Source organism: Mus caroli, unplaced genomic scaffold, assembly GCF_978045245.1.
Source record: "Mus caroli unplaced genomic scaffold, Mus_caroli_1 scaffold_18, whole genome shotgun sequence".
In the NCBI taxonomy this organism is placed as follows: Eukaryota; Metazoa; Chordata; class Mammalia; order Rodentia; family Muridae; genus Mus; species Mus caroli.
The window spans coordinates 38,518,242-38,539,080 of record NW_028227273.1 but is presented as its reverse complement, the minus strand read 5'-3'; the positions used below and the strand labels follow the sequence as shown (position 1 = coordinate 38,539,080).

General features: G+C 53.0%; 1 protein-coding gene across 6 annotated transcripts in view; it reads left to right on the top strand.

Annotated features, from left to right (window-relative positions):
- Kdm4b (lysine demethylase 4B) overlaps positions 1 to 20,839 on the top strand; it is a 77,663-nt gene that overhangs the window by 27,034 nt on the left and 29,790 nt on the right. For all 6 annotated transcript variants that reach the window (XM_021186540.3, XM_029471259.2, XM_085833227.1 and 3 more), the window contains 5 exons: positions 510 to 685; positions 1,060 to 1,174; positions 3,631 to 3,824; positions 16,814 to 16,863; positions 20,206 to 20,309. In XM_021186540.3, the coding sequence (XP_021042199.1) occupies positions 510 to 685; positions 1,060 to 1,174; positions 3,631 to 3,824; positions 16,814 to 16,863; positions 20,206 to 20,309 (639 nt within the window). The remainder of the gene's footprint in view (positions 1 to 509; positions 686 to 1,059; positions 1,175 to 3,630; positions 3,825 to 16,813; positions 16,864 to 20,205; positions 20,310 to 20,839) is intronic.

The window sequence follows — 20,839 nt, the reverse complement described above, 5'->3', positions numbered from 1 at the left end:
AAGAATGTGAATGTGTGGGTGGCTATCTATGTAAGAATGTGTATATGTATCCTTGACTGGTGTGTGTATGTACATGTGTGTACGTGTGTGCGTGCTATGGTGTATTTGTGCATGTGTATGCATGCATGTCTATAAGAATGTGAATGTGTGGGTGGCTATCTGTGTAAGAATGTGTATATGTATGTGTATGGTGTTTCTGTGTAAGAATATGTGTGTGAGTGTAAGAATCTGAGTCTGTGTGTTTATGTGTGGGTATCTATGTAAGAATGTGAGCATGTATGTGTGTGTGTATATGTATATGTGTGAGTGTGAGTGTGTGTATGCATGAGTGTGTATGTGTGTGTGCCTGCTGCAGTGGGACCCAACTGCCACCTTGTTTGTCACAGCTGTCATGTCATGGTTGTGTGGTGCCTGTACGGCAGCACTAGCCTGGGGCACTTAAATAATTGGGGACCTGGGATCCCCTACCCTTGGGAGCTCTATCACCCACACCCTTCTTGGCCCCGCAGATCATTCCACCCAAAGAGTGGAAGCCACGGCAGACGTATGATGACATCGACGATGTGGTCATCCCAGCGCCTATTCAGCAGGTGGTGACGGGCCAGTCGGGGCTTTTCACGCAGTACAACATCCAGAAGAAGGCCATGACCGTGGGGGAGTACCGCCGCCTAGCCAATAGTGAGAAGTATGTGGGTGAGGGCAGTCTCTCAGCTGCTCAGGCTTCTCACTTTCTGGAGGCCCAGCTTGACCCTTACCTTGTCCCTGTCTCTGTCCCTAGGGGGCTTCCCTCATCCCAGTATGTGGCCTGAAGGTGGCCCTTCAGGGGAGGTCCCCCCATGCTTCCTGGAAACCTCTTCCTGCTTCCATGCATCTTGTGGCTTACAGTCACAGCATGCACAGCCACATGGTCCCCATGCTCTCAGCTCCAGCTGCCCCTGGTTCCCAAAGCTCTATGCCCCTCCTTGTACATCTAGCCTTGTTTCTGGAGTTGGGTTCTGAGGCTGCTTAGAGGGTATTACACTGCTCAGAACCTAACCCGAACCACTGCACTGTTTCCAGGTACTGTACCCCACGCCATCAGGACTTCGATGACTTGGAGCGCAAGTACTGGAAGAACCTGACCTTTGTCTCACCCATCTATGGAGCTGACATCAGTGGCTCCCTGTACGACGATGTAAGTGCCCAGAAGTGCCTGCTCTACCTGGCCACCATGTGGACTCATGGGGATGGGAGGAAAGTGGCTGTACCTTTCTTCTCAGGGCCACCCCAACTCCAGTGGCTCTCACTTCTGTGTTCCTATTCACTACTTGGCAGGGCTGTGCTGTCTTCTGGCCCAGGGTGGCATGCTGCATAGGAGGCCACAGCCTGAACCATCTCTGTGGTGGTGGTGCCTGCTGAGGTGTGGAGCTGGGAGCCCACGGCTGGGAGCTGTAACAGGATCCCAGCCTGTCCCGGCTCGGCTACAGCCCCACTGCCCAGGACAGAGCTGAGTCTGCTCTGGCACTTCACTGTATGCTGTTGGAAGGTTCTCTTGGTCGACAGTGTGTGTGTGTGCGCGCACATGCACACATGTGCACATAGGAGACCAGCAGATAATCTCATCTGTGTTTCTCAGATCCAAGCCCTGTCTACTTTGGGTTTCTTGTAGTGGGGACAGGGTCTCATTGTGTAGGCAAGCTTGCCTCAACCTCCAGAAGATATGCCTACCTCCAGGCTCTACCCTGAGTAGTTGGGTTACCTGCCCTACTGTGTTTTTATTGTTGGGTTTTTAAAATGTATTAACTTGCTTTTTTTTGTTTTGTTTTTGTTTTTGTTTTTTGAGACAGGGTTTCTCTGTATAGCTCTGGCTGTCCTGGAACTCACTCTGTAGACCAGGCTGGCCTCAAACTCAGAAATTCGCCTGCCTCTGCCTCTGCCTCCCAAATGCTGAGATTAAAGGCGTGTGCCACCACGCCCAGCTGCTTTTTTCATTCTGTGTGTAAGAGTGTTTTGCCTGTATGCATGCATGTTGAGCTCCCCGGAGCTGGAGTACTTCTGGTATTCTGTGTGTAAGAGTGTTTTGCCTGTATGCATGCATGTTGAGCTCCCCGGAGCTGGAGTACTTCTGGTATTCTGTGTGTAAGAGTGTTTTGCCTGTATGCATGCATGTTGAGCTCCCCGGAGCTGGAGTACTTCTGGTATTCTGTGTGTAAGAGTGTTTTGCCTGTATGCATGCATGTTGAGCTCCCCGGAGCTGGAGTACTTCTGGTATTCTGTGTGTAAGAGTGTTTTGCCTGTATGCATGCATGTTGAGCTCCCCGGAGCTGGAGTACTTCTGGTTCTAGGAACTAAGCTTCTGGGAGAGCAGCCAGACTCTTAAGTCTCTTAAGTGTTGAGCTGTCTCCCTAGTCATTTGACCTACCTTGTTGGCTGGGAGCATCTCACTGAACCTAGACATCACTCATTAGGCTAGACTAGCTGGCCAGCAAGCTGAGAGGCCTTCCCCCTGTTTGCCCAGGGCTGGGATTATGGGTGTGTAACGTCACATACAGCTTTCTGCATGGGTACTGGGGCCTCCCACTGAGCCCCGTCCCTGGTGGTTTTTGTGTTTTTATAAGTTGTGTGTGGTGTGAGTGTTCCTGGCTCTTTTTGTGTGTAGGCACATGTGTCTGACCTCTCTGTGTCTCTGAACTGGGGTCACCAGGCTTGGTGTCAGGGACCTTCATGGTGAGTCCTCTCAGTAGCTGTGATGACAAGCCACATGGCACAGCAGTTAGACACATAGGATTCAGTGGACTCTACTGTACTCACAGAGCTGCTCAACCATGCCTATCACACCAGAAAACAGACCTAGCTCCACAAACAGTTACAGTGGAGGGACCACACAGCATGACCCCATCTGCCAGGCAATAGATGTGTGGGCTGAGGCCTGCTTGGGCTCCTGTGGGCCTTGTCTAGGTCCATGTGTATGAGGGTTTCTCTGAGGTCTGCATCAAAGGTGGACCTGCTGGCCTGGTCTGCTTCCCAGCTGCTGGCCTGTTGCTATCACACTGTCGTAACCTCAGTAGCCTCTGTCCTCCTGATGGAACTGGGCATCACCAGGATCACCCTGCTGAAACCCCAGCATGTACCCTGGTGGCTCTCTTAGGGGCAGTCTTAGGTGCAGGCACCTGAAGCTCCCACTGTGCCTTAGCTCCAGCTCGCAGCATTTGACATGTACGGCTCCATCCGTATTTGCCTGCATCCATCTGAAGCTGTCCGGGCTTGTCTGATGCAAGGTTCTGGAAGGGCTGTCATTTGAGCTTGGGCTCACATGCTTGTGAAGGGATTACTCCCCATGGAGACTGTCCTTCAGTGTTACTTAGAGGCATGGACGTCACTGCCAAGTTGTAGTTGTCCCCTGACTTGTGCTGGCTTGTGGACAGTTATGTGTAACCGCTGTTCCAAGAAGGGTGGGGTGGCAGGTGAGAGTGAAGAGTTCGGAGCCTAAGCAGCCCTAATGTGACCTTAGGCCCCTTGACCTGTCTGAAGGGCCGTGATGCTGACATACCCCAGTCATCCTTTTGTAACTCGGGTGACTATGCAGCCAGGGTACAGGCAGGCACACATGTCCTGGAAGGACTCTGATGACTGCACACTCCTTGTCCATAGGACGTGGCTCAGTGGAACATCGGCAATCTGAGGACCATCCTAGACATGGTGGAGCGCGAATGCGGGACCATCATTGAGGGCGTGAATACACCCTACTTGTACTTTGGCATGTGGAAGACCACGTTTGCCTGGCACACAGAGGACATGGACCTCTACAGCATCAACTACCTGCACTTCGGAGAGCCTAAGTCCTGGTGAGTGCCAGGCTGTGAGCCATGGGAAGACCTGATGGTTGCTGAGGGGCCACTGGGGAATTTCCAGTTCCCTCTTTGGCTTGGGGAGGTACACTGACCCAGGACTGATGTTCACAGGATGTACTCCTGTCATCCTGGGCAGTGGATGGGGACTCTGGTCTTGCCTGAGCCTCTGCCAGGCCAATGGATGTGTCACCTGCCAGCCACAGTACAGGGACTGGTTTCTGTGAGACCTGGAGGCTGAGTGAGGTGCCAGCAGAATTGTTCCCGTCGAGTGCTTTGTGTCTGGGGCCCTTGTGTGGCTCTTGGTCTCCCTGGAGCACAAGGTGACAGCTCAGGTCTTCTTTCAAACACTGGAAACTGGGGGTATCTGCTGTCCCTTAGTTAACCACACAGTGTGGTCCTTCTGCCCCCATTGTCCAGCACCTCCCTGAGGCTCCAGGTGTGACAGGGCCACCTGCTGGGAGTTCTTGTTGTACAGTGGAGTCCATGCTCAGCCCTAGGCAGCTCTCCTTCCCTGGAAGACACAGCTCTGTTGATATGAATGCCTTTGATGGCCTAGCTGGGCTGGACTTGGGCTGGATGGGAAAGTGTACCCCCAAACCGGTTTCCCTTTTTGACATTCTCATGTCTTGTGGGTCCCAGAACTGTTTCCTTGCAGTTACAGAGGTGAGAAGTTCCGTTAGTGTTGTGTCTGCTGCTTTCTGGTTCCCAGAGCTGTAGGGAGCTATGCACTGCGCTGTCCCAGGGTCAGAGGTCCTGCAGTCCTTGGCCCTGGGCTCCCTTTCTCATCCTTCAGACCACGAGTCATCTCCCAGCTTCTGCTTCTGACTGTTCTGCCTCTGTCTGAGGGTTTTGTGGTGACGCTGGTCATTCAGGACAGCCCCCATACGCTCAGTCCCCTGTGCATGGGGAGGTGAACTCTGTTGGTTCTGGGAGGTCAGGGATGTGTGGGCAGCACTCTGTCGGCCCTGGCTCTTAGCTGCTTTTCCTGTTGTAACAAAATCCTGACAAAGAGGAGAAAGGGTTTGCCTGACTCTACTGTCATAAAGGGGAGGAGCTGAATCAGTCACATGACATGAAGGGGATTAGATGGATGCTGTTGCAGCTCCCTCTCCTCATTTGTGGTCCAGGATCCCAACCCAAGGGATGGTGCAGGTCTTTTGTCCTCAGGTAGCACAGTGGAGATAAGCTCACAGGTGATCCTGCAGGCCTGTCTCCTGTGCTTCTCTTCTTTCTCTTCTACAGTTAACCCTGCTTGGACAATGCTCATTGTGGGCCCCTCTGGGGTGGTTGAGCTTCACACTTACACCGAATTCTAACTCCCAAGGTCCCTGTCTGTGTCCTCAACCCCCAGTGTGGCCCCCAAGCCTCTGGTGACATCGTCCTCTGTGTAGACCTGTCCAGCCATGTGACTCCTCCCATGGTGCTCTGCTCCCACCTCTGTGGAGGACAGCTATGGTAGCTGACACTTGGGGCTCAGGGATCCCATGAGAAGTGATGTGGCAGTGGCAAGGACCTGCTCCTTGTGATTTATTGTCCTGCAGGGCCAGTGACGCCCACAGATCCAAACCAAATCAATGGCTACTCCTGCTGCAAGTCACTATATGTGCAGCTGTTGCCTGCCTAAGCAGGTGTGGTTGAGTGTATTTGTGTGTGAGAATATAAGCAGGATGTCCCACTCCTAGTGACCACTAGATGGCACTCCAACCTTTCTGAGTGAGGCAGCTGTTCCCACTGGCTTCCTGGCTGCATTTAGCAGGCTCCTTGACTGTGCCTTTCTCCAGGTAGGAAGCCTGTTGTGTTTTATACAAAAAGGAGAGCCAGGATATGTTTTGTAGAGCACAGTATGGTGAGGTGGGAGGGGTGCCTCTAGGCCCATACTGAAACATCTCTTCTTTCTGAAGTACCAGCCATATAGGTATAGTGTAGAATAGGGGTTATTTAGGGCATAGGAAGGGAAGTTGAGAAGGGAGTAGAGTCAGAGAAAGACAGAGAGGAGAGAGAGAAGGAGGGAGAAAGAGAGAGAGAGAGAAGAAAGGAGGAGGAGGAAGAAGAAGAGGAAGAGGAGAAAGAAGAAGAGGAGGAAGAGGAGAAAGAGGAGAGAGAGGAGAGGGAGAGAAGAAGAGAAGAGGAGAGGTTGGCCAGGAACACGGGGAGAGAGAGAGAAAGTGGTCAGGGAGAAAAGATAGTCAGAGAGATCAAGAAGAGGCCACACAACCCCTTTTTTTTTTTTGATTTTTAATATTTTTATTACATATTTTCCTCAATTACACACAACCCCTTTTATAGGAAGCCAGGCTACTTGGCTGTTGCCAGGTGACTGTTGGGCAAAGCCTAGAAGGAATGCTAACAGAGCCTATGACAGTTCCTAGTATGGGCACCACCAAAGTCCAGCGTGGTGCCATGAGTTTTATTGGGGTCGCTGACAGGCATATGCGTGAGGGGTCACATACCAGAGCAGAAATGACTCACAGACAGCTGCATCACCAAGGCATGAGTGACAGCTCAGAAAGCTGGGAACCTGATGCTCACTGCACAGCCTGCAGGGAGGATGTCGGGATGCAGACTGTCCTTTCCAGTGCCTCAGATGGTCTGAGCATCTTCCAGGCAGACTGGTTTCCTGAGCTCAGCTTTTATTAGTGCTCACTCTGGCAGGGAGAGACCTAGTGAAGCTGGTTGGTTTCAGGGACTTCCTGAAACTGTTTTTAGTTGCTTACCTTCCTGTTTAAAGAGCATCTCTGCAAAATGGAATGCTTTACTCTCAGAGGGAACTGTTGCAACCCCTCCTCCATCAGATCCTCTAGTACAGTCTATGTTTTGTGTTCTGGTTCAGCCCCATGCTGGGTTTTGGATACATGAGGATATCTGCAGGTTGCAGTATTTTCTCAAGCTTCTCTGCATCTGTTGCAGCTTTGACTGGTGTGATTTGAGGGTCAAGGAATCTGAAGGTGGGGGTGTGTGCTTCCCTGGGCAGGTTCTGTCTAGTCTTCCAGAAGCTGCCCAAGCACGTGGCACTTGAAGGAGTGGTGGGCTCTCATGCTCTCTATAGAAAGCTGTTCTTGCACTGGGGTCTCTGGAGGAGTGGGCACACTGTGCAGCTATTGTAAGACTTCCAAGGACAGTGCCTTGTATGGGAAATGAGGAGGCCTGTATTTGAAGGTCTCTCAATTGTGCTTCCCCCTCCTCCCTGTGTAATCTGCTATGACCACTATGGTTAGTCATACCCTTTAGCCTAGCCTAGCGAAGGTAGCCTACATCAATTGCCCTCTAAGACCCCAAAGGACGGCTGGATCTGCTGGAGAGCTGCCCTGGCTTGGATCTCTATCAGCTGGTATGGCACTGGCTTCTGAGTGCCTTGCAGCCCCCATACTGAGGGAGCAAAGATGGTTCTTGTGCCCTACCCTAACTCTCTGCACCTGTGAGGGTGGTTCCTTCCAGTTGTCAGCTGGGCTGCCAGATCCCTCTGATGATGAAGCCATCAGGAGGCAGCTCAGCTTGGAGTGGTTGTCTCTTACCTGGCTCACATTGCTGGTCCCTTCCTTGTCCTGCCTCTACTGTGTGGTAGACACCTGGGAGGTGGATGCTTTCCATGTGCCAAGTATTCCCTGCAGTGCTTTGGAAAGGCAGGTGCTCCACAATATCTGAGTTGAACTGATGTGTGCAAGTCTGTGAGCTGCTGCTGTCCCTGCTCTGACCTGAAGCCAGTGACTGTGATGGTCTCTTGGTGTGGGGACATTGCCATTGGGGGGGTGGGAGTGAGGATGGGGGACTCCTTCCTGGTCCCTGCACTGCCACTCTGTCCTCTCTAGAGCACCTGGCCATGGTGCTTGTCCTCAGCTGTCCTTGGGGTTTTATGAGATGGCAGAGCTCTCTGTAGAAGGAACCTCCTCTAAGGGTGACATTTGTCCCAGGTAGCTGCCCTGTGCTGTAGAGCCTAACAGCAGGCTCTGTGGCTGTGTTGCTAGTGTACCAAGTATGGCTGTGGCAGGATCTTTCTCTACCCAGTCCACATCTCCATGATGGCCTTGGCCTCTGTCCCAAGGATGCAATCACTCCATGTCCCCTGACCTATGTTGTCTCAGACATTGCAAGCATGTGAAGTCAGTCCACAGGCTACTGTGTGTTCCCTCCCTCAGGACTACTAGAAGCCAGGAGACCCCAAATGTAAGGTGATTGAGAGCCAGCCAGGGGTATCCTCCAGCTGGAATCAAAGCTCTGTCCTGTGGGGCTTGGCTCTCCAGCCATCAAAACCACTTGGTCCAGACACACAGAAGCTAGCAAGGGACAATTGTGTTATTCCTGGCCCAGTGCCCCTTGCTGCCTTGTCATTGGGTCCTTGGCCTCACTCTGGCCACAGCTGCTCTGTCACCCTAATGCCATGGCTCTGGCCTTCCGCTTGTTGAGACTGCTGTACATCTCAGCCACCACTGCAGCCAGATAATTAACTGAGACTTGTGATGTGCCTGAGCTTGAACTGGGGCATTGGGCCCCTGGCATGCAAGATGAGCCCTGTGTCATTAGCCACCACGATGCTCTGATGATGACGGGCAATTTCAGGGAATCTGGTGCACACGGCAGGGTGCAGCTCTGAGTCACAGCCTGTGCCCATTAGCTCGATGAGCCGTCCTGCTTCGTCCTTTCCACAACCAGGCCTGCTGAAGACTTGGCTGTGGCAGGCCCTGCCTCGCAGCTGTGTCCCCAGGATCTGAGGGTCAGAGCAGCCAGCACACCATTTGCATGTTGGGGCTCGTTCAGGGTCCCACTTGACTCTCCCCTGCCTTTCTGTCTTCACTTAAAGAGTTTGCTTCTGGGCTTCAGAGCTCTGTAAGCAATGCTGAGCAGGAAGCCTTCTGTATTCTTTGCCTGAATCAGGGCTGTTAGCTTGCAGCAGGTTGTGAGGAGCCCCTCCCCGCCCCACAGACTTGGGGAATTGGAGCTGAGTTGGACTCTTGAGCCAAACGGTGAGCTGGGGTGGTGGCCCGTAGGTCTTTCTCTTTGGTTTTTATATGGCCTACTTTTTTGGTTGGGGATTCCTCTCCCTTCCACCATCCTTTTCCTTCCTCTCTCTGTCCCCTTTCTTCTTTCTGTCCTCCTCTTCCTCTCTCCTCTGTCTTCCTCTCCCTGCCCCCTCCCCTCCCTTTTTGTCTTCCTCTTCCTCTCTCTGTCTACTTCTTTTACTTTCTGTCTTCCCCCTCTTTGTTCTCTTCCTCCCTGACTCTGTCCTCTTCCTCCCTCTTCCTGTTCCTGCCTCTTTTGCCTGATAGTGCAGGTGGATCTGTCTATGATGAGCCAGCACTGCAGCTTTCCCAGGAGTGGACCATGCCCTATGCAGAGTTTTCAGTGTCTTACACAGTCCTCCTAGCTCCTCTGGGCAGCCTGTTATCTGACTTCTCACTTTCCTTCTTGCTCAATGGCCTTGGTGATGTGTCTTGTGTATAGTGTCTTGTGGTCCCCTCCATCACAGACTGGCCATGCTAATGCTGACCTTGACTGTGTGGCTCAGGCCATCTCCTGGGTATTCTCTCCCAACAGGGCATTCTTTAATGTCTGCCACACTGTACTTTGAGGTGAGATGAACTCTAAAATTAAATGTTTTAATTATCAGAGACGTCAAGAGAGGAAGAAGCAGGGTGGCCCTGTGCTAGGCCGACAGTTGGACCCAGCACTGTCTCTTTTTCAGGGTGCCTGGTTCCTTTCCTTCTTCCTGGAGAGGAATCACAGATGGAGCGTGGGCTCTGTGGTATCTGTGTGCCTGGGGCTCTGTGGCTCAGAAGTGGAGTGTGTGAACCCTTTGGGCTCTCTAGGCAGCCTACAGTAGCCCCTTGCCTTCAGGCTGTGTGGGAACACCCTTGCTTTCTGCAGCCCTGACCTTGGAGGGGCCATCTCCTGATGAGGCCAGGCTCACCCCAACGAGTTTTTAATAATGACTTATTTTTATTTTATGCACATTGGTGTTTTGCCTGCATATATGTCTGTCCAATCCCTGGAACTGGAGTGAGCTGTCATAGGGGTGCTGGGAATTGAATCTAGGTACTTTGGAAGAGCAGCCAGTGCTCTTAACTGCTGGGCCATCTCTTTATCCCTGAGCCACTGAATTTTTTGCAGGCTCCAGGTAGGCCACGGAACCCCCTCTTTCTTACTGTGGGACGAAGGATGTATTGTCTGGGGGCCTAGGTGTGTGTTCATGTGTACTCTCCATGTGTGCTGTGAACTGCTGTGCTCTGCAGGAGCCCTTGAAGTCCCATTGCCCTCTTTGCACACAGTGCTGCTGTCCTGGCTTGAGGACTTGAGCTGCCCCATTTGTCTTTGAACTCCATACACTCCATGTCCCTGCGTGGCCTGGGAAAGGCCATTGCTGAACTTTGTATAAACGGTTCAGTCTTGTCTCCAACCATATGTAAAAGCTGGCTCTGTCAGGGGAGGCAATGATTGGCATACTTCCTGTTGGGAATTCATCTTTGCAGGCTGTCTCAGGCTCTGCTGGTGACTTTTGGGATGTCCACGTATAGGTCACACCTCCTTCAGGTGGACATACCTCAGAGAGACCTGGGTGACCACAGACCTGCTGTCCATGCTGCCTACCATGCAGGCCACAGTGTATAGCACATAGGTCCTGGAAGTGTCTCCTGTCTCCACCCACATTCTCTTTGTTCTGAGCAGCCCCCCTCCTTGTTCTCAGAGGACCTGTCCTTGATTCTTTGTTTTTAAGTTTGAACACAGTGATTGAGCAGAATCCTGAGCCTGGCTTAGGAGACTACTGACACAGGGTTACTGCATTGGACTGTGAGTCCAGGCCGATGGCTGTCCTGGCTTGAGGACTTGAGCTGTTGTCTGGGACATGGTCCAGGGTATTGGAAGCCTCTGCATGTCCACAGCCCCAAGTCCAAAATGGTGCCTTTTCTGTACCCCACTCATGTCCACCACTAGGCCCTTACCAGCTCTGCACCATCACCAGGACCTGCCTCTCGGACTCTCTCCTGTGAACCTTTCCCAGACTTTGGGCAGTGCAGAATAGGTGACATTTAAGTTTTGGTCTTTGTCCTTCACTAAAAATCCATGGGGGTGGGGGTGGGAGTGGGGTGGGACCCCACACCTCATCTGAGCATGCAGCCTCTGCCTCATCTGAGATTGTTGGACATAAATGTGACAGTGTCTAACCTCCTTCCTGGGTCCCCAGGGAGATGTGACAGTCACAGATATCCATCCACCCCTCCCCGGCTACCCAGACACTGTTCTTCCCCATACCACCAGCTTCCCTGTGGGTGGTTGGTCCTCCTATCTCTGAGTCTCTGTGTTCTCCAAGCTAGCTCTCTTGATCCCCTGTGTGTTTCAATAAAAATGTCATTACTAGAAGCTATTGACACTGCTGGTGTGTGACACCAAATTCTACCGCCCATTGTCCCAGAAAACGATCCATTAGAGATAAAGCCAGTGGCTCAATAGTCTCCATCCTGGGAGCAGCCTCTCCCATTCTGGCTGCTGCTATCTTTGCTGCAGTTTGTATTGTCTGTCCCACCTGCACAAGCGATAAGACATGGGGATTCCCTGGTGGGAATGGGCAGACCTCACTCAGTGCCAGCCAGGTCAGGTGGTTCCTTACTGGAAATCCCTTTTGGGTTAGGCAAACTGAAGCACTTTTTGTGGGAGTGATCAAATTGGGGTACATAGAAGCCTGGTCCCTCATATGGAGCTGCTCACAGCCCCATGTGTCTTTCCCATGTGTGTGACATCTGTGGCCTCCTCTCCATTGGGTGGGCAGTGGGTGTTGACAGTCTGTTTGGCAGCCTGCCCCGGATACCTGGGTTCAAGGGCTCCTTCATTCAACTCCTGTCTGTCCAGGTTTTGATCTGACCTGTGGAATCCCTCCTTTTGAGACTCAGCTGCAGAGGCCTCCTGTTTGGTTACACCAGGAAGTTATCTGCAGTCCCATATGCTCTCTTTCCAAGGTCTCCCAGACTGTGGCCAGGGCTGTGGGAGCCACCATCACTTGCTCTTTGCCAGTGGTATGACCATAGGCCTCAATGAGACCCTGTGGGAGGGAGTGTATCTACCATTCTTGTCTACATTCTTGTTGCTGGGGACACAGAACAGGTGTCCCTTGGACCTGACACAGTGTAGCTTTCCTTCTGAGTGCCTTACTTTAGATCCCGGGTATTTCTTGTAACTCTGTGCTGAGTCCCTTCTGCTGTTGGGAGTCTCCATGTGCTGGGACATGGCTCAGGTTTGCAAGGTGCTGGCTAGCTCTCAGCCTGTTCCCTCCGGTCGGTCGTTGACTATTCCTTGAGCACTCCTGACGTGTTCCTGGTGTATTTCATTGCCTAGTGTTTCCAGTGTGGAGCTAGCTAGAGAAGGTGTCTGTGAAGGCCACTTACTCTGCTCTTGGTCACCTGCTCTGGATCACCTCTTCAGTGTTGCCCTTTACTGCTGTAGGGACACTCGGGAACAGTGACTTTCCTGTCCTGGTTGGCCAAAGACTTTATGTGGTTTTCTTTCTTTCTTTCTTCTTCTTCTTCTTTTTTTTTTTTTTTTTTTTTTTTTGGTTTTTGGGTTTTTTTTTTTTTTTGGTTTTTCGAGACAGGGATTCTCTGTATAGCCCTGGTGGCTGTCCTGGAACTCACTCTGTAGACCAGTCTGACTTTGAATTCAGAGATCTATCTACCTGTCTCTGCCCCCTGAATACTGGGGTTATAGGCATGTCCACCAAACTTGGGCTAGGTGTTTTGTATAGATTTCGTCTGCAGCATGTTTTTGGTAGCCCTGGGGGGGTGGGGGGTGGGGTCAGTTCCTTGGTCTGTTTTCCGCACTGTGAGAGGCTGGCCTGTTACTTGATATTATGCTCCTGTTTTGGACATGGTTTTCTGCTTGCCTTCCTTTTTCTGCCACTAAGAAATCTCTGCCAGCCTAAACTTCTCCCCTAAGCCACGGCTGTGGGCTTGTGGCACTGCGTCTTTAGTGGGAAGGGCGTGGAGGACTCCCAGGAGAACAGCCAGGGCCCATGGCCTTTTGCAGAGAGAGGCGTCTCACTGTTTGAGGTGTTCTCTGCAGTGGCCAATGCACTGGCCTCATCCTCAGAGCTAAGCTGTTTAAATAGCTCTTCTGAGGGGGGTACTGTGTGCAGGAACCACATGAGGACTTGATGTGTCGTCCTGTGGTCGTCAGATACATCTCCACTGTCTCAGCCTCTGCCGCCTCATGGTCCAAGCAGAGGGCCACTCTGGACTATTCCCACCAGGGCCTGGGAAGCTGCTGGCTCATGGGGAGCAGTGACCATCCTACAGGGCTGTGTGGACCTTAGCTCAGGAGCTGCCCTGTTGGTCTTAGCCCAGGGGCTTTGTATCTGAGGATAGCCATGACAAGTTGGCTCTTGGGGCTCAGGAGAGCCACTGCAGTTGAACCTACAGTGGCATCCTAGGCTATGGTGTGTATGAGTTGGGGTGGAGAGGCGTATGTATGCATGTCCCTACCAGGGGCCTTCACGTGGCACGTGGCCTGGCCTCTGTGGCAGGGGGAGAATATTCTGCTCTCTTCCTGGGTCTGTATGAGTTGTTTCCTGCCAGGCACTGTATAGGCACTGTTGGAATCACCTCCCTCATCCTTAGCTGTGGACATTATACAAGGCTCCCTCATTGCTTGGCCTCAATGTTGTCATTGACTTGAGCTCAGCTAGATGATGGTCTCCTCATTGAGGACTGGGCACCATGGTCCTCAGCAGGTCCTTGGAGCTTGGGGCACAAATGTGGCTAAAGGCCTGGCAAGGCACCTTGCCTGTGGGAGCCAGACAGAGGCCACCAAAGTCCAAAGCTTTGGGCACATGAGGGCAGTTGGGTTCATGGCATGGCTCACCCTCACCAGCTGGCAGGCTTCTGTGCTGGCCTGCCCCCAGGTCCATGTGTCCCTTCCTGACACAGTCCTGTGTGAGCCTGTACCCCCCAGCCTGTGACCCCTTCCTGACACAGTCCTGTGTGAGGCTTGCTCCCCCAAGCCTATATTCCCCTTCCTGACACAGTCCTGTGTGAGCCTGCCCCTCCCCCAAGCCTGTGGCCCCTTACTGACACAGTCCTGTGTGAGGCTTGCTCCCCCAAGCCTGTATTCCCCTTCCTGACACAGTTGTTTAGTTTTTAACTGGCAAGGCTTTGCTTATTTATTTTCATTGTTCTTGATAATAATTCTGAGCCATTAGAGGGGAAAATTATATTCAGAAACACTGTTTCTTGCTTTATTTGTTTGATGATTTAGAGCAATAGAGAGCAGCACATACGCTGGCTTTTATAGTCTGGTAATTATTCACATCCATCAGCCCTTCCGGGGGATAAACAGAACACCGCAGAAATTGCACTATTAATAGCGGCCTCCTCTGTGGGCGGGAGACAGGCAGGAGGGCAGGAAGAGACTGGTGTGTCCAAAGAGCCCTGTTCATCCCATTGCACCAGGGCTCAGCTGGCTGTCTACCCACAGGGCTGGACCCATGGTACCCTGAGGCCTTGAGATTGCCCCCTTACTTGAAACCTGTACTATACCATCAAGGCCTCATGCCCGTGTCCCTCAGATGATCCTGGGCTGCTTAGCACCACTCAACACTGTAGCCTGGCACAGAGTTCACACCTCCTTGCCTCATGTTGAAGTACCTGGGGTCCCCGTGTCTCCAGTTTGCTTCAGACCAACTTCCCCACATGGACCTTCTACCCTCCCCACATGGCTTGGTCACTCCCCAGGGTCAGCCATGTGGTCTGGACTTGGTGATGTGAGGCGTTAGGGTCCTTGCTGTGGTGGCTGCAGACAGGGATGAGTCATAGCTCTTGTCCCTGGCACAAATTTGTGGGTTCAGCTTTGGGTTTGGGGGAAGGCAGGAGCCATTTAAGCTATCCTGTTCTTCCTGGAGACCCCAGCTACCCTAGCCCTTACTTGTGCTTGTTTCTCAAGGCTTCGTGAACCACTAACATGTAGAGGAGTCAGGGCCACATCTGCAGTAGTCCCCATCCCTTGGCATACCTCCCAGGCAGGTACAGGGCTGCTGTCTTCCCACTAGCCAATGCAGAGTTCCCCATAGGCTTGTCAGTCAGGGAGACCAAATCCATGGAACATGCTGGAGACAGGACAGGGCTGCCTCTTCTGTAGACCTCCTGGAGGTACTTTGTGGAGAGCAGATGATTTAGAACATAGAGGCAAATGCCAGGGGATTATGGGGACTTTTCAGAAGGATGCATCGTGCCTGACGTGGGGTCTCTAGCCTATGCATCTTCTAGGAGGAGTTGGCTGAACCTCAGAACCCTAGACCTTGAGTGGCCTGCTTGGTGATCATATCGAAGGCTTCCTATAGCACCCAAAGGGTCTTCCTGGACCTGTGCACAGCCTAGGGCATCCCAGTGTCCACACAGAGCCTGACCTGCTGGAAACTTCTCTGCCATGCTGAGTCACCCAGGATGGCTTGGAACACGTGGACTGGAGTGGCAGGATAGGCTTCTCAGCTGTTATCAGGGACAATCTTAGAGGAGCAGGGACAAGGCACTGGGTCCTGCTGAGCACACGGTGGGAGATGTGTGCGTGTTTGTGTACATTGGTATGGGTGGGAGGGAGGACATGTGCAAGCAGTGACCAGAGCTGTCACAGGAGAGCCGTGAGCAGTCTGCAACAGTGGCCACTGGCTAGGACCAGCGTGGGTGCTGTTTGGGCACAGCTGCCATGGCATGGGAGGTTGATGCTGGAGGGAGGTGGAGGGACCTGCCTTCCCTGAAGCTCAAAGATGGAGTCATAGTGCCGGCTGGTGGCTCCTGATCCTCTGTAGTTCTGTTGCACTGTTCCCAACCCAAGGCTGAATTGATGTCAGTGATGCCCTAGCATCGTGCAGGGCTTTGATAAAGGCCTGTGATTTAGTTCTTGTGTCTGACATGTGGTCTCAGACCTTTGCATCTCCTAGGAGGAGCCGCATAGGATCCTTGAAGCTCTGCTCTGGGAGCCCCATAGGATCCTTGGGAAGGTTGGCTGTGCATTTGGCTGCAGCCACCCAGAGCTGCCCTTCCAGATGGGCCTGGCCACCCTGCCCTGGCTCATGCAGCTTTCTCCAGGCTCAGCACTGGGCCCTTACCCTGGCTGCCTCATCTGGGGAATCAAGGTGCTCACTGGCCATGGCCCGTGGCAGGGTGGTACATAGGCAGTCTCTGTGGCCTCATTTGGTTGCCGCAAAGCACAGAGGTTTCCAGTCCGCTGTTCCCTACCATGTGTCCATAGGCTTATCTCCCTAGGGCTACCCTTCTGCACCCATGGCCAGCAGCCTGCAGGCTGCACTTCCTGATAATGCCAGGCATGTTCCAACATATTAAACTTCAGCAGCCACCAGATTCAATTAATCTTATCTTTACAAGTCCCAATTACAGGCACTAATTAAGTGGAAGATGCTGTGTCCTGGGGATGCCGCATTCATCATTGTGGCCAGAGCTGGGAATTGGTTCCTTTCAGGCCTTGGGTGTCTTCCCAGCAGCCCCCAGAGGTGGGGGTGGGGGCTGCTGGCCTCCATCACAGTGCTCTGGGCTGTGAGGGACTCAGCACCCCTGCATGAGTGATGAGAGACCATGGAAGGAAGTGTGACCTCAGTTTGTCCAGACATGAAAAGTCTGGGGTAACCCTAGAGCTGAGGGTGCCGGCTTTTCTTGGATGGGGTCCCGAGCACCTGGAAACTCCTTATTGTGTTCTCTGTAGATCTGATGACAGGGTGGTAGCTGAGTCTCTTACCACCTTTTTATTTCACTTGAAAACTCCTCAGTTCTCAGCTGTTGTATTGCGGATGTAGTAAGCGTCCTCAGCCATGGCTCCTGCATCCTCTTCTTGCCTCTGTGCCCTGCAAGGTGCTGAGCTGTATACCCTCACCTTCCTTCTCCCCCAGTGTGACAGCTCCGCTGTTCATTGTCCAGTGTGACTCCCTGCCTGCTATCTGTGGGTGTTCACTACACTAGCCAAAGGTCCTTGGCTCTAATGTGCCTCCTCTCTCATAGGTACGCCATACCACCGGAGCACGGCAAGCGCCTGGAGCGCCTGGCCATAGGTAGGTATCTGAGCCCCTGCTCAGCTGAGGTGGGACAGGGACAAAGGTGAGATGGGAGGTGGCCTGGTAGGTGAATGTTGCTGTGCCTGTCAGCTGATCACTCATTGGATGTATATGACCCCCTGCACTCAGCCTTCTGTGGCCTCTCCCTAGAGTGATGGCAGAGCTTTGGATGCTGCCTGTCAGGAAGGAACCAAGCAGCCAGAGCTCAAGGTGCAGAGAGGTCCCAGCTAGAGGCCCCGGGTGGGTATGGTGGGCTGAGTGACAGCATGCCCTAGCCTGGTCTCTGAGGTCAGTGCAAGTGCACTCAGTTTGCCATCTGTGACCCCTATGCCCTCAGATAAGGGCACAGCAAGCTCTGTCAGAAACCCTGGTCTCCATGGCCCGAGCCTGGCTTTATAATACAGGGCTTCACCTGTAGCCCAAGCTGGTAGGGAGTTCACCATCCTCCTGCCTGGGTCTAGGATGTCTGGGTGAAGAGTGTGTGCTACGATATCTGGCTTTTCCTTTTTCTCACTGCACTCTGATGCTTGGGATGGCACCTAGGGCCTCATGAGGGCAGGACAGCTGTCCTAGCCGTGTTGGTTTTTCTTTTGCTAGCTTTTAAAGACAGGGTTTAGCTACATTGAACCCTGACTTATCTTGAATTCACTTTGTAGCCTAAGCCAGCCTTGAATTTATAATCCTCCTGCCTCAACCTCACAAGTGCTGGGATGACAGGTCCATGTCACCATGCCCAGCTCAGCTATTTCTTTGTAAGGTGTAAGTTTGTATGTGGGAATCTAGGGACACACACATTGAGAGCACTGCGAGTCCTGACTACCTGAAAGGTCTGCCTAGACTCAGTCATCCCCAGAGCAGCCCTGACACAGGAAGACTAACCTGGCTCCTGCAGGGCCCAGCTGCAGGAAACCCACAGCTTCATACAGCGCTTCATACAGCTTCATACAGACATTGCCCTCTGCAGTGTTCACAGTGTGGCCTTGAGCAAGGCCACTAAGGCAGTGCTAGCCACATACCTGCTTCCCTGCCCCACTGTGCCCATGCACAGCCTCAGTGGCTGTGAGCAGCCTAGATGGTGCCCACACAGCTCAGATGCTAAGGCCACAGATGCAGCAGGGTGTCCTGGGAGTCCTTCAGCCCACCATGCAGCCTTCAGCTCTCCACCCCTTTTTCCTAGCCTAGTGCCAGCAGTACATCTCCCAGGCTCTCAGCCTCTCCTCCTCCTCCTGCCTCTCTCTGAGGAGGACCCATGAGGACACTGGGCAGGGTGATCCAGCTCAGGCTCCTTAGCTTGAGACATCTGCATAGTCTTTTCTGCCCTGGAAGTCACGACACACAGGTCCTGGGGGTTAGGTTGTGGATACCTTGTAGGTGCCCTGAGTGAGCTGATGTCATTTATAAAACACAAAGGAAATGCTCTTCAGCTAACACCTCAGGACCTGGGCACTAGCTCACAGTTGCTGCCCAGCCTCTGCTGACAGTGTGATGCTGTTCAGTGAGTGAGGCTCAGGTAGTTCTTGCTTTGTGGCTTCTGGAGACAGGGAGGCTGACCTCAGAATGATAGGCGAGCCATGGTCAGAATGTCAGCACCCTCCATCCACCCCACTAGTCACATCAGCATTCCGAGGGCCAGCAGGGGACGAAGGTGGCAGCAGGGATGTACAGAAGCTCAGCAGGATTTCAGTTCTGAACCTCCAGGCTGGCTGCTTCAAACACCTAACTTCAGGGTATGGTGGTGCAGGCGTCCAGTCCCAACACTCAGGAGGCAGAGGCAGGTGGATCTCTAGGTTTAAGGTCCTCCTGGTCCACATAGTGATTTCCAGGCTATTCAAAACCACATAGTAAGACCCTGCCTCCAACAAGAACAATCTGCCCTGTCCACATAGTCCCGACAGCTGGGTGGGGAAGTTCCCTGGAACCAGAGGAAGGACCGAACAGTTTGCCCAGGGTAGGGTGGGGATAAGACTGGGAGGCAGGACACATCAGGAGGCTCCATGCAGCTCCCCTGTGGCTCCAGCTTCGGCAGCCCCAAGACCTTCTTTGGGCATGTGCCACTGATGCCACCCACAGCAGAGCTGAGTGGAGCAGGCTCACAGAGTTCTCTGCTAACTCACAGAGAACGAATAGCTGAGCCATAAATGGGCTTATGGGGAGAGGCACCCGCCCGCAGGAGAGCACTGATGTGGGGGCGCTAATCACTTCAGATTTGAGCCTTTATTAGGGCCCTAATGAGAGCCACTTAAGCCGTGCTTAGGAGGGAGACGTGCTGCTGGAAGCTGCAGTCATAATTTTAACTAAGGCGCTTTTAGCACCAAGGAAGGAAAGTTGAGGACTCGGCCGTCATCCCCTCTGGTGCCTGCTCTTCCAGCTCAGCCTCCTGCCAACAGCCAGGGCCTCTAAATCCCTGCTTGCCATGTGCCCTGTGCACATGTCTGTGGGTGTGCATACACTCAAACATGTGCTCTGGAAGCAGAGACCTAGCAGGGACATGCTAGCTTAGAAGCTGGGCAAGTGTCTGTGGGATTCTGGAAGGGTCCTTAGACTCTGAGGCTGGGTCAGTTCTCCTCCTGTCCCCTGCTTTGCCCACAGCAGACTTCTGTGACCCTCACTGTATAGGGATGATGATGTGTAGGCATTCTCTGAGTATACACAGGACAGTGTTGTGTGGTGAGCAGTTAGTCTAAGAACTAGGTGTCCCCTGCCTCACTTGCTTCCTATGCGCCCATCTTGGCTGCTGCAGTGCTGCTTCTGAGAGGGTAGAGCTGAGCCCAGCCTGCCCTGGGCCTCTGAAAGGATCATCTGTCTGTAGTGGGAACTGCTCCTCAAGGAGCACAAGGGCAGAATCTATGTTGGGATCCCAGGACATGGCTGAGCCTTGAGACGACTGTCTTGTTCTAAGGCAAACAGACCATCTGCCTGGGGAGGTGAGGGGGCCCTGGTGGGAACATAGGCTGCTCCCTGTCCTGAGGTCAGCTGTGTCCTGGGGCCTCATTTCTCCTCTGTGGATTACTAAGGTGCTGGGACCCAGAGGCTACACATAGCAGCTACAGCCGTCTTGTTTCTTGGTAGTTCTCAACTTTGCTCTTTGTAGTTTCCCATGCCATTCAGGGAGGAGTTAAATGCTGCCAGCTCACTGAACCTATCCATATGGTCCTGGGATGCTGCCTCCTAGAGGCTGTGTGCTTAGGACACCTTGATGATTGTCCTAGTGAACAGGGTGGAATCAGCCTAAGAGCTTGCAGGAGAGCTGTCTGCTGGGCAGCTGTCAGTCACAGGAGTGACAGCTGCTCCTGTCTCCCACACTGACACCCACTCTGACACGGCTTTCCTCCACCCCAGGCTTCTTCCCTGGGAGCTCACAGGGCTGTGATGCCTTCCTAAGGCATAAGATGACGCTCATCTCGCCCATCATCCTGAAGAAGTATGGCATCCCCTTCAGCCGGGTATGTACCACTAGGGATGGTTCTGTGGTGGGGACCAACTGGTCTTGGGACATGACCTTGTTCTTTTGAAGGTGAAATGGGTGAGGGCACAGGGCAAGTGTGGGTTTGGCAGGGTCTTCACTGTCCCCAAACCACACAGAGTCCTTTGCTCAAGTACAGATCCCTACTGCTCAGGCCACACCTGGTATTAACTGCTCAAAGTCAACAGGGTGGCTGGCCTCTGAGTGAAGATGTCTTGCTTAGCAGTTAGTGGCTCAGCACTCCTGCGCATGGAGCCTGAGCTCGTCCTGTGTGCTACTGTAAAGGCTGTGACGGATAAGGTCTGAGGTGGGAGAGCCAGCCTGTGGCACCTGCTGGGGAGTGGAAGCGGGTTGACAAGTACTTTAAGTTTGCAGACCAGGACCTTAGGTTTCTCCATGCCATGTGGGCCACATCCTAGCAGGGAAGGCTAGCCCAATTGGGCTTGTGTCTGCAGAGGAGTACAATCCTGGGTGCTCTGGGGACCAAGAAGGGAGAGGGGCCTTAGGACA